The sequence below is a fragment of the Rhagoletis zephyria genome, unplaced genomic scaffold (genome assembly GCF_001687245.7).
Source record: "Rhagoletis zephyria isolate East Lansing unplaced genomic scaffold, Rhagoletis_zephyria_1.1 Rzeph_scaffold_08884, whole genome shotgun sequence".
Classification (NCBI taxonomy): Eukaryota; Metazoa; Arthropoda; class Insecta; order Diptera; family Tephritidae; genus Rhagoletis; species Rhagoletis zephyria.
Window position 1 is genome coordinate 11,458 of NW_016165963.1, and position 14,281 is coordinate 25,738.

The window sequence follows — 14,281 nt, forward strand, 5'->3', positions numbered from 1 at the left end:
GTTATCATTATTAATGTATACAAGAAATATCAGAGATTCTTTGTCTTTTATTTTTGCATAAAAGTCTCGAAATTATAAAGTATTCGTCAGTAAAATGAAATAGGATTCTAACGGTATCTTCGAAAAGGCGGGACGATAAATTCTTCCCTGAGTAGGTAAGTATCGCTCACTTGCTGCAAGTGTCGTATTCCAAGAAGGACTATTTCAGTTAAGAAAGCAGAAATTACAGCCACCCCTTCTTTTATGTATTGTAAAAATTGCTTAGCTTTATCGATTCACAACAGCTCTATAGGAGGAAACCTGTCTAAATTCTTTCTATATGTACGTAAACGTTAAACTTTTTAGCCGTTTTTCTCGAGATTTTGACTTCTTGCATTATTACACTCTTGCAGCAAATGTAGGATATATCTTAAATTCTAAAAATTTAAACTACTTACATACACATGTACTATATATTTACAGTCTTGAATATAAATAAGAAATATTCATCAAAAACAAAACTGCTTCTAAGCTAATTTTGCACGATAAACTTAAATTTATATGGAACAATTTTTCACTTATACTCACCACGAATGCCTTTAACGCTACCTTCATATGCCATTCGCACAAAAACTAAATACCTTTTCATTTTAGCAAATTTTCCAGCCAAACAATCAGCTTTTACGAAATGTCAATGAAAACGTCAGTGGCAAAAGAATGACGAGGATTAACTCAACACAAAACGCATGCGCACCGTATTTACGAGAGCAAAGACAACATTCATTTTCAGCGAGTAATACTAAGGCAAGCGCTTCAAGCCAAACGGCAGAACAAAATACCTTTCGCATCTCGTTTACTTTTATTCACCTATCCTATCGAGCATAGGGATGAGCAGTGTGCGCACCGAATTCAGGAGTCTATTAAAAGTCTAAAGGCAGATAATAAAGGACCATTAGGACTTAAAAGGGCTCAACGCAACAAATTGTGCGCCCAACACAAGTACATGCATACAAATTGTTGGTTTATGTTTTCCTTTTATTGTGCTAATTTGGTTTTTGCAAATGCATATGAACGTACATACATATGGGTCATTCCATAAAATATTTACACCTCAATATTTTTTTTTTTTGGTGAAATATATTTTTTTACATTCTTTATCGAAAAAACAAGACACCTATTTTTTTTTATTTCGACATGATATTCGAAAACCTCGGAAAAAAATTCCCGAAATTTTGGACTCACTAGGAAGCATCTGTTTTTAATTGTTTGCAGTTAATAAACTATTTGTCGGAGAAAATCAATTAAGTTATCAAAATGTGCGTAATTACCTCGGTTTTCCTGGAGAGTGTGACATAGATTAAAATAAATAAAGAATTTTGGAATAAAAAATTGTATTTTTTTTTTTTTTTTATTAACTTCATCGTGTTTGCTTTTATTTTTTTTCAACCTGATTAGTTGTCAAACTTTATGGAGTAAGCTGTGAAAATTTGGAATGGAGTTTTTTCATACCTGCGTACATAAAGTTTATACTAAAGAGAATGGAGTCTCAAATTTTTACAGCGTACTCCATAAAGTTTGACAACTATTCAGGTTGGAAAAAATAAAAATCAAACATGAGAAGTTAATAAAAAATTCGATTTTTTAATGCAAACATTTTTTTATTTTAACTTATCTAACATTCTTAAGGAAATCCAAGGTAACTACGTACATTTTGATACCTTAACTGATTTTCTCCGACAAATAGTTTAATAATTGCAAACAATTGAAAAAAGATACTTCCCCGTGAGATCAAAATTTCGGGAATTTTTTTCCGAGATTTTCGAATATCATGACCAAATAAAATAATTGGTGTCTTCTTTTTTTCGATAAAGAATGTAAAAATATATATTTCACCCCAAAAAAATTTAGGCGTAAATATTGTATGGAATGACCCATATATACAAATGTACATATCGACGGTACTTTGGTAAAACTTCATATCTCAAAACACTCTCAAACAATACAGGGAGTCGTAAAACCATTTGTAATAACTTCTCTACTGATGATTAACGATTAAGTACTTTTTAGTTAATTAAGAATAATATGTAATAAATCGTAGTATTTTAAGGCCTATTTTGAATTAATTTTACGAGATACGAAGTAGTAGCGATTTTTGAGATACCTGATTTTTCCAAAGTACGGTCGATATAGATTTTATGAACAGTGTTTCTATTATGAATTGGAATGAGACAAATATGTCAATAAACAGATAGTAAATAGTAATAGTTGAGTAATCACTAAATAAACTCAGATAATTTCTCAGATTGTCCTCCATATTCTCTTTAGTTTAGTAAAGTTAAAAACCCCTGAATATTGGCTTTTCTATGCAATTTTTATATATAATAATGTTTGGACTTATACTTCCTCAATTTCTTATTTGGCACTACGGCCGTTTGTCGATTTTGTCCGCTGACCAAAAAACTTGTCCAATTGGCACTCTCCTTTTTCGGATTTCTGCCAGTTGTTTATCACGAGTACCGGCAGTGCTCTAGCTTTCATTATACATTCATGAGTGCCGAGTATAAGGATATTTTCAATGGAGCGTCGCCATCCATGCATACAATATGAGTCCACTAACTCTCGTTAAAAGGCTCAAACGGTTCGTCATTCCATCTACTTCCGTGGGTAAAAATTCTTCTTCGCATTATTTGTGGTGCTTCTGCTGGATACTAGATAGACAAAGTCCTTCACTAGTTCTAAATTGTATCTAACTTTCAACAGTGACGTGTGTCACAAAACGCGAATATGTTTCCCAAGTGTCTTCTGTAGGACTTGATTTGCTATGAAAATGAAGGACCTCAGTCAGGAATTCTTTTTCATGTAGTGGCTCACTAGCTTAAATAGATTGGCTCGTTTTGGCAAAATGAATAATCTCACCATTTAATGATAAAATTACATTTCAAAATTACAAAATAGCTGCCACAGATATTCTACACGCTGTAATTTTTTATTGCTTTTTTTATATGCTTCTCATATGAACATTCTATGTGAAAACTTACCTAAGTAATTACAAAAAAAACTGTTAAATATGATTTTTCCCAGTTACTCTGGACTTGGGCGAGCCTAAGATATTGACCAAAAATTGTCATCTTTCACACAGATGGTTTTTAGAGCATAATGAACCATATTTTTGCTATTACCAATAAGAATTCTAAAGAAGCGGATTTTCGGCCCACGCTATTGTATATCGTGTATGAGTAATTCCGCAAGTTTTTATGAAAATTACAGATAGAGGGTAATCAGTGTACTTATGTCAGTCCTCGACGTATTGAACGCATTTATTATGCCAGAAACTTAAAGTTAAATTAATTCCGAAATCTATCAAAGTGACAAAACTGCCCACTGTAATCCAATTTAATATTGTACTTGACGGCTGCTCAACACTTTTCAAACGACATGCCAATCTTTATGGAGTAGTGAGTTTGGGCATAGTTCATCATCGGTACATCACTTCCACATCAACAGCATTTAGGCATATTAAAAACTAAATCCCTACACTACTTAGGAAAAAAAAACACAGCAACCTCATTTTATGCCGTCCTTCGGAAGTAGAACGGGGTGGTTATCAGCGGCAATAGGCACAATGTAGTATACTAAGGTCATATACATACATATGCATGTACGCTATTCATAGTTTTTGTTTTTTTAGCTGGATTGATGCTAGGAAGGATGGTTGGTTTGGTGTGGTGAGCGTTGAATTTGTTTACATTACGCACTGCTGCGACAGGAGCAATTTGCAATGGAATTAGTGTTTTGGCTTCAAAATCGAAATTGCAAATGCTTCAATTTTCCAGCGCGCCAAAAGCAAAATCAAAAGCAGTCGATCCAATCTATTCTATTTCTCATTATTCACTCAACCAGTTAAAATTTGTGTCCTTTCGGCTTTGCTGTACGCCTGCGTGGACTGACAAATAACGCTGCAGGCAAATTGCAAGGCTTAAAGCCGATGAAAAGGATCTGTATTTGTTTGTAGGTATGTATGTATGTATGCATATTTCAATGTATGTGAATTCATTTATTTATATGTACATACCCACCATGCAAAACATGAGAAATAGGCAACAATCGTCACTGGCAACAAATTGGCGACTCACCGATTTATTGCTGTGGTGACAAATCGGCAACACCACTTCGTTCATGTCAATTTTGAATAAAAAAGTTCTCAAAAATTCGGAAACTTATGAATATGGCGTCAATAGCATTGGCCAAAAGCATCTAAATTATGCCCAAGGACAAGATTGAAAAAATAGGAAGTCTCACAGCGAGAAAATGAATTAATTCCGATTGTAAGTTGCAATTTGGTATACAAAAAAATAAATGAAGTATTAAGAAGAATAAAATTATTCCAAATATCGCCTGAAGCGATAAGAAAAGGACTCATTCAGGTAATAAGAAAACGACTCACCCAGGCGAGTTGGCTTCGGCGGACGTTTTAGAGCGACCGGTAATAGGAAATCGATTCTATGGCAATATTACCGGCAATAAATTTGTTTCCGAGGGCGACACGTTTTCTTATTGCCGGCAACACAAATTGTTTGGTGGGTAGTAGTTTGAAAATGCAAGTTTATACGTTTGTTTGTGTGAATATCCGCTAATGAATTCTCTTTCAAATGCCGGCCTTTGTTGTTGACTGTGTGGCAGAGAAAGTCAAAAAAGCGAATGTCTGCCTTTTAACTTTTCCCCCGATTTAGAATTGTTGGAGCATAAATTCAAATACATACATAAATACGTGTTTGTACGTATGACCAAGAAAACTAACTTTTTATATTTATTAATAGTTTCAAAATTAGACAGATGTCTTACAACTGTAGCGCCCCATGGGGTAAACGATTGATTCATATACGTCCAATTGAAGTCAGTTGGCACGAAAAAGGAACGACTGACTTGCGTTATTGGATCCATCCTTAATCTTTAGGATGTAACAAATCCAATTAAAACAAAAAAAAGCGCTAACAATTTTCAATCGTGCTTTGAATAGTCAGCCACCTAATTTTTTAGCTCGAATTCTGAATAAAACGCCTGGTAACGATCAGGGGCGGACCCAGCAGCATATCTTGGAATTTTCAGCATATATCATGTATATGTATAAATTTAAAAATCACCGCAATTTAAAATTTTTAGAGTTTTGATAGTTTTTAATTTCTTGAAATTCCCCCTTTTTAATAACTTCAGTGGAATACCAAAATTTTCTAAACTTTCAAAACTCTGTGAATTTGGAAATTTTAGTAAATCCCAATAATTCACTATAATGATGAATACTAGATTTCTAGAAATTTTTTATTTTTCAAAAATTTTGAGAATTGTAGGAATTCTAACAAATTTTTTCTAAGTAAAAGTGCCGAATATACAAATTTGATCAAACGAAAATAATGGTTTTTCATATTTTGTCGTTTTTGAAAATTTAAAAAATTTTCGTAATTCTTGAAGATTCAAAAAATTTTTGGACGTTGATGCTTTCAAAATTTTCAAAAAATTTAAAATTCTCAAACTTTGTTATATCAATACAAAATTTTGGAAAAGTTCAGAAAAGTGGGACAGTTTTGGAATTTTTCAAAAATGTTAATATCGTTTAGAATTCTAAGAATTTTCTATTTTTTACACACAAGTACCATGAACATAAGAATTTTTCGATAATTTGTGATGTTTCACATTTTTACATTTATGATGGATTTTGGGATAAATAAAATTCTCAAAATTTTGGAAAATTTTAAAATTTCTAAACTCTCAATAATTTTGTACATTTCTCATTTTACCAAAATTCTTAGAATCTCCCGGATTTCGATAGTTTTTGACATTTTGGAAATTATCATAAAAATAAGAAATCTCAAGAAATTTAATATTATGAAATTCAAAATTTTGGAATTTTCGTTGTTTTCTGAACCTGTCAAAATACTTGCTGTGACTTTCAACTGTGTACAATAATAAAAATTCGAAAATATAACAAAAAAAGTAAAAATTGAACGTTAAGTACATAATTTAAAAATTTTGAAAATTCAGTGAATTCGAATTTCCCCTACCTGGGTCCGCCACTGGTAACGATAGGGTTATTTATTTTTTGTTATAAACTATAACTCTTCTACACAGTTTTTATATTATCTGCTAGACTTTTGTTTGATTTGTTGTTTTTTTATGGTTCGGATTGAAATTATATTTTATTTTTTGTTTTAAATGTCCGTTGCATTTATGTAAAAAATACTGGAGTAGATTTTGTTAATTGCAGAGAATATGTTCTGAGAATCGCGCATTGAAGTCGGCATTAACTGACTTCAAAAAGGGAGGGAGATTATCAGTTCATCGGAGTACTTTTATATCTACTCTACAACGTTTGTTTCGCAACTTTTTTTTATGTGATGAAAGTATTTTTTTGTAGTTGTTGCAAATCTCCTACAAGGTTCCAAAATTAAATGGCAAATACGAAACTTGCAATCAGTGAATCGGCGACATATCTGGGACTCATATTGGATAAGAAATTAAACTGGGCAAAAAAATATATATGAACGTGTCCGCAAAGCTATGCTTGTCCTCTATTCCTGTAAAAGTGCAATGGGGCGTAAATGGGGCTTGTACCCCAGAACGGTCCATTGGTTATATACTGTCGTGGTTAGGCCAATACTTTTCTATGGAGTTGTGACTAAGAAATCAACCACCATCAGGCTAAAAAAAGTGAAAAGCACGGCCCTACTGTGGATTAGTGGGGCCCTACGAACAACACCCACTGAAGCGATGTTAAACTTACTGCCCATAGAAGGTATGGCGGAGCAAACTGCAGCTCGGGCTGCCGACAGACTGCGGAATCTATGCAGCTGGAAAGTAAATCAATGTGGTCATGCCTCAATTCAGGAAGGGCTTAGTCTGCCGGAAATAACGGATTATTGCGTGCCGGCAACGACCTTCGACAATGGGTATAAGGTAACAATCCCTAGCAGGGAACAATGGAACCGGGCGTTCCAGGGCCCGCGGATTCTATTCAGTTCTACATTGACGGATCCAAATTTAATAAAAAGATCGTAGGTGCAGTGTACGCGNCTGCGGAATCTATGCAGCTGGAAAGTAAATCAATGTGGTCATGCCTCAATTCAGGAAGGGCTTAGTCTGCCGGAAATAACGGATTATTGCGTGCCGGCAACGACCTTCGACAATGGGTATAAGGTAACAATCCCTAGCAGGGAACAATGGAACCGGGCGTTCCAGGGCCCGCGGATTCTATTCAGTTCTACATTGACGGATCCAAATTTAATAAAAAGATCGTAGGTGCAGTGTACGCGGAACAACTAGGAGTGCAAAAGTCATTCCGCCTTCCATTCCAATGTAGCGTATTTCAAGCTGAGCTCGCGGCTATTGAGAAGGCTACCGAGTGCTTAAGGACGGAAGCAGTAGGCAGTGTTGCAACACATGGACTTTTATTATTAAAACTGGCAGGTTTATTTCCATTTGGTAGGTTGGTAGGGTAGATTGGATTTTGATAAATTCAGCGACAATAATAGTTATTTCCGACAAATAGAAAATATTTATCTGAAAACATTTTAGCAACCTTGTTTACACGAATATTTCGCTTATAATGACGGGTGCAAATATACATATAAGGGGCAAAATTCGCCAGGTGTACCAGAAAAAAATTCTATGGCGCCATTTTGTTCAAACTCATGGTGGAGTTGCTGCTATGGTTACTGGTAACTAATGCGTAAAAGAACTTTTTTTCTACCGCGGCTTCTTGTCGAGGTATACGAGTTTAAACATGTAAATTTCAAACCTCAAGTCACAAGTTTTCTTAAAATTCTTATCTCACGTCACACTTTTGATAGAGGATCAAAAATTGCCAACTTATTATAACTTTTTCCTTGATTTTCGGTGCAAACTATAATATTATATTGCATTTTTTTAACAATGTACATCCAAAGAAAATTGCAATTGATTGAGTGTAGTTTTTTTCAGATCCCAAATACGATACTTTCTCGTATTCTGATTTCGTATTCAGATTCAGCGGAGAAAAAAATAATCATAAAAATTCATACAAAAATGTCGCGGCTGGCCAACTAAAAAACAAATTTAATTAATTGAGTGCACTTTTTTCTGATCTCGAAAACCCGAAATTCGGCTATATCTCAAAAACTGTTACTCTTTTACATTTTAATTCCATATTCGGACTCAGCGGAAAATTTTACATTGGGATGCATATAAAAATGTCACTGGCCGGGCAATTTTTGCATTTCTGTTATCTTGCGTTATTGCCAACAAAAATGCAAGGCGGACCCGAGTGCGTTCTATTATGAAAAATTTGTAGTTCTTTTTTTATTGCAAATTTATTTCCAAAACACTTTTTAGGAAAAAGTTCTAGGTTCCACCAAAAAGCAAGGAAAAAGTTCTAAAAGGTCAGCAGTTTTTGATTACCTATCATAAGTTTGACATGAGATAAGAATTTTAGAAAACTTGTGACGCTAAGAAAAAAGTATAAAACTTGCTTGTTTAAACTCGTATAACTCTACAAAAGAGCGCGGGAGAAAAAAAAAAATCTTTTACACGTTGGTTACCAGTAACCATAGCAACAACATGGTGGAGTTTCTAAAAAAATTCCGCCATACAATTTTTTTCCTGGTATACTTGGCGAATTTTGCCCCATANGAAAAAGGATCAAACTTGCTACAAAAGAGCGCGGGAGAAAAAAAAAATCTTTTACACGTTGGTTACCAGTAACCATAGCAACAACATGGTGGAGTTTCTAAAAAAATTCCGCCATACAATTTTTTTCCTGGTATACTTGGCGAATTTTGCCCCATAAATATACGTGATTCGTAAGTATGTACAAACGTATAACCTTTTTATTGCCACTATACATGCCTTCAATAAGAACATCCATATGTACTATGGCGGGCTGAAAAGGGCTTGTGCATAAACCCAGCGAATTTCACCATTGTCCCATTTACCAAAAGAAGAAAAGTTAACTTGACTAGACCCACCTTGGTAGGAACAGAAATCGACTTATCAGAAGAGGTGAAGTATCCACGCGTAAGTCTGGACAAACAGCTCTATTGGAACTCACATCTCTCGAACGTTACCCACAAGGCTACAAGGACGTTTCATGCCTGTTAGAGACTTCATGGAAAGTTGGATGGAATATCATCCAAACTAAAGTATTGACCTTTCAATACGGTAGTAAAACGGCACTGGCCTCGTGGTCAAAAGCTAAAAGGTCAAGGGTGGAACCTTGAGCAAGCTGCACNTTATCCACGCGTAAGTCTGGACAAACAGCTCTATTGGAACTCACATCTCTCGAACGTTACCCACAAGGCTACAAGGACGTTTTATGCCTGTTAGAGACTTCATGGAAAGATGGATGGAATATCATCCAAACTAAAGTATTGACCTTTCAATACGGTAGTAAAACGGCACTGGCATCGTGGTCAAAAGCTAAAAGGTCAAGGGTGGAACCTTGAGCAAGCTGCACCGGCTGGTCGGCGTGGCCATATCACCGGACTATGCGCACCTGTACAACAGATGCCCTTGGTGTCTTTACAGGCATTTCTACTTTGTCCATTCTGGTTTAAAAAGAGGCCTGCTGTTGATCGAATGACATAAAAAATAACTTAACAAAAGCAAGAGAACTTATCATTGCACCATCGTAAGTACGGCTAAATATCTCCGGAATGTCACTAAATTTTTTATGCAAAACAACACTAAAAATAAAATAATTACCAATGTCTGTTTATTGCTGCTTTCCCGCAGAAAATGTGATATTTTTTCTTTCGATCATCTACTCTTCAAAGTCCATCATGTCCTCACGACACTCGAGTATGTTCTACTTTAAGCAATGAAAGAAAAAAATTAGAAACAGAGTAGATGTTCGAGGCATGGGAAAAATGTGCAAAATTCAAAAAAATCTTCTTAAAAGTTAGTCCTCTTGCTTTAAAAAAAACCTGTCCTTTTCGGAAAATTTTAAACTATCCAGAAGCATTCAAACGAATAATANGAGTACAACATGTCCTCACGACACTCGAGTATGTTCTACTTTAAGCAATGAAAGACAAAAATTAGAAACAAAGTTGTTCGAGGCATGGGAAAAATGTGAAAAATTAGAAAAAATCTTCTTAAAAGCTAGTCCTCTTGCTTAAAAAAAACTGGTCCTTTTCGGAAAATTTTAAACTATCCAGAAGCATTCAAACGAATAATAAACGAACACAATTTACATATGTAGAATTTATATCTGTTTAAAAATCATTGTATTCTTTTATAGTTAATTTTTTATCGTAAATAGTTGTAAGGTATTTATTACAACTAAGTTTTTTTTTATTATTATTTAAATTCATTAAGGATTGCATGAGAGTACATTAAAATAAAAATTAAAAATAAGAAATAAATAAAATAATCAAACAAAAATCTAGCAAATTCAGCGCTAATAGAAACCATAAAAAATACTCACGAATGGTAGATTAATACAAAATACATATTGTACGAGTACAAGCCTTCTTTTAAAACTAAAACTAAAGCTAAAAAGCAAAGCTAATTAATAGGTTTTACAAAAATACATAAATACTTTTAAACACAAAATATAAAAAATTCACTTTTCACATTACTAATTTTGTGATAATCAATTTGGATGCCCTTATTTCGGGCGAGAAACGAATTCCTCTCCAATGTATGTATGTAAATTGAAATAATATTCGAATGCACTGTTAATGCGTTAATTTGATTAAATTTCTTTTCATGCTTCTTTTTGAAGCGATTGCTAGTACAATTACAATTATTTTTAAGCAGACATGAGCTTTCGCCTCTCAAGTACGAAAGCATATCACAGTTTCCAGCACTTTTTACATGGCAAGGCACTTTGAGTGCGAAAGCACTTTTTCTAAACGAGCGCCCGTTAAGGCAATAATTCCTATTAAGCGATCCCGCGCGCATTCCCCTAACAACGCATTGCGGTTGTATTATTGCGATAGATCCCAGCAGAATATATATAGCAGCGCCCCGGATTTTAAATCTTGCGCTGACTGTACATATCGGAGATTAGCCGTACGATGTTCACGTCGCCGATTGTTTTTCGGAAGAACAACTCCTCGATAGTGAATCCCGACACCTTGCTGATGAGCGGCAATACACCGACCAACGATTGAAAACGCATCGGTTGTGTTGGATGTGTACGCAACTCGTAGGCTTGGAGCGTATTGCGCGCCTCCTCGTACAAACTTGCCACCTTGTAAGCCTCGACGAGGCCGCGCGATTCCCCAGATGAACTCGAATTTGGACTACCACTGGCACCTGTGCCAAAGGAGTTATTTGCTACATCCTCATTTGAATTCGGCTTGCGGAAGAGGGTAATTGCACGCAAGCACTCAAATTCATTGCCATCGATGTTGAGACGACACATTTGGGTCAGCACTTCTTGGAAGACGTGCACTTCACCTTTCACCATATTCACCACTTCGCGATTCATATTCTCCGACTCGTAGACGAACAACAACTGTTGGAAGTTGATTGGCAAGAGGTGCTGGGCCATTGCTAGTATGAAAAATTCCTTCCAAGATTCCTCCAACAGCTGCAATTGATCGGACATCGGCAATTGTTGGAAAGCCTGTACACTCTTAATCCAATTGACGTTCTTAAAGAGATGTTCAGCTGCTGTCTCCTTCAGGTGTTCCGCTGCCATGAGTGGTGGTGTGGGCGGCAAAGCGCGTGTATTTATGAATGCGGCATTCGGGCCGAAGAAAGCGAATGGGCTTTGATGCATGGCGTGATGGGGCACACGTGAAACAGATAAATCCAAAACTACCGGCGGTTGGAAGGGGTTGGCTAGACCCGCATGTGGATGTGGATGCGGATTCGGGTGTGGATGCGGATGAGCATGTGGGTGTGGGTGTTGTGGCGCCTGCATGCCCGGTATCAGCATGGGCGGCACTGGAAAGCCACTAAACAAGCTATGGTTCATTAAGAGTTCTGGTGGTACATCGCTCGAACCCAATACTGCCTCCTTGTACAAGGCCATTTGCCGGCGCAATGTAGAGTTGCGTGGTCCGCGCTCATGTTGGACGGCGTCCTTGTTCATGCCCACCTCGAAGCATTTGCGCAGGCGGCATGCACGACATTGATTCCGATGCGTTTTGTCGACCATACAAAGGCCTTGCTTCTGAGATTTGCAAACATATTGGCGCGAGCGGCGAATGGACCGCTTGAAGAATCCAGCACAGCCGTCGCAGGCGTAAATGCCGTAATGTTTACCAGAGCTGTGATCGCGACAAACTTTACACGGCACATGATACAGAATGCGGCCTAGGGAGGGGAAAACACAAAAGAAATAATTATAAGTTTTAAGTTTTGCGGAAGGGGGTCGCAGTTGTACAAGGCGCACAGCGGGAGATGGAACAGCGACGGCCTTTTTGCCGTTCAGTGCAAATAATACGAAACGCCTCCAATTTCAAACTTCATTGTAGTAAAGTAGGATGGAGGGTTGCTAGCGTTGCACTTTTTCAGTTCCAGCTCGGCTATTGCCAATTACAGCTTCAAATGCCGGGGGGAGTACGCCTTTTTGTGCGGCGCCGAATACTTACTTGATGAGGCTGGTGATAAGCGCGCGGAATTGTATTTGTTATCCATAATATCCGGTGATACTTCAGCCGTTTGCATTTTTGGTTATCCGTTCGTTGGTAACAGTGTTTTTTCTTTCACTTCACTTTATAAATTTTTGATGATATTTTTTTCTTTCGTGCAAAATTTTGTATTTATTTTTTGTTTTGTTTGCTTGCAAAAATTTCACTGAAATAACACACGATCGTCTCTAAAACACTTCTCCTGCTGCTAGACGACTTTTGCGCACGAGATCGAAATGGTATGTGATGCTTAGTCTCAAATTTGTTCCTGCTTTAATAGTCCTTTCCGCCGCTGGCATATCCTTTATGGACGGCTACGCATTATGTGTGCCATACGATTCACATTGATCATCCCTTCTGCAATTGAGGTCGTTCATTGGCTGCTGCAGATGCGCAAACGGGGTGTGGTTTACTACAATTTCTCTCTCTCTAATGTTATTGCGCTGCTGAGAGTGAGAATGTACAGCATTCGGTGTCTCTCGATAGATCCTGTCACTGATGATGACCTGCCATTGCGAAAAATACGAAAGGAAAAGGAAAAAAAAATATTGTCACTACATTGTACTCCAACAAATGCAAACTATGTACGCTCAAACGCTACTCAAACGGTCGATGGCCATCGTAGTTGCAGTCGCTGTGACCTTTCTCAGCACTTGAGTTCAACGAAAAACAACAATTAGTACTGATAGTTGTTGCCTGTAATGTTGCAATGGCTGCTCTCTCTATCTCTCTTCCGGTTGTGATAATGTTGTTTTTGTTGTAAACAGCGTGTATTCAGTGTCGCAAATCTGTTACGCTCATAATTATGCTTTCAGTTGGAACCATTGTGTGACAGGATTTCTATGACACAGCCATGCTTGGGATTTAATGGCGAATGTGTGAGCTCATCATTGTCAACGCGTGTACCTGCTGCAGCCGGCAGTGATGGGGTTGTTTTTTGGACAGCTATGGTGTGTTTTCGCTCTTCTTTTTTCACGCAACAACAAACGTTTGTAAGTGCCGTACGAGCATAGCATAGCTTTTTGTGGGAGCTAGCGCTTTATAGGTGTAATAACGTTTTTCATTTACCCTTTTAATTTTTGTGCTTTGTATGTTATATGGTTTGGATAAATTTGTATTATTACAAATACGAAATTACGGTTTGAACTTCAAAAAATTTCTTTCTTCAAGAAAGACTTGTTAGACGTTTCACGGGATGACACAATAAGACTTACATCAAAACATCTAATTACCAATTAGAAATACGAGACGGATAGTAAAACTTGAGTTTATGTCAAAATTATACAAGTTTCTTAAATCCGTTATTCGTCTACGATTTTCGTTGGGTTTATTATAAGGTGCAGAGTTGTAATTCTTTACGTTAATTTACATATTGTTTTTTCTGTTATACGAAAGGTTAGCAGCTTTAAATTATTTATTCATAGTTTTTAGGTAATTGAAATGAGCCAACTGCATTAACGGTTCTAGAAGTTTGCTAAATAANGTCTTCTTTTTTCACGCAACAACAAACTTTTGTAAGTGCCGTACGAGCATGGCATAGCTTTTTGTGGGAGCTAGCGCTTTATGGGTGTAATAATGTTTTTCATTTACCCTTTTAATTTTTGTGCTTTGTATTTTATATGGTTTGGATAAATTTGTTTTATTACAAATACGAAATTACGGTTTGAACTTCAAAAAATTTCTTTCTT

The 14,281-nt window shown here is 36.4% G+C and overlaps 1 protein-coding gene across 1 annotated transcript; it reads right to left on the reverse strand.

The window, feature by feature from the left end:
• Positions 1 to 10,514: 10,514 nt before the first annotated feature.
• tll (nuclear receptor subfamily 2 group E member tailless) lies at positions 10,515 to 12,824 on the reverse strand. The gene is made up of 2 exons (XM_017631531.1): positions 12,555 to 12,824; positions 10,515 to 12,276 (listed from the first exon to the last, which is right to left on the reverse strand). The coding sequence occupies exons 1-2, from the start codon at positions 12,628 to 12,630 to the stop codon at positions 10,985 to 10,987; spliced, it is 1,368 nt and encodes a 455-aa protein (XP_017487020.1). The 5' UTR covers positions 12,631 to 12,824; the 3' UTR covers positions 10,515 to 10,984.
• Positions 12,825 to 14,281: the final 1,457 nt, after the last annotated feature.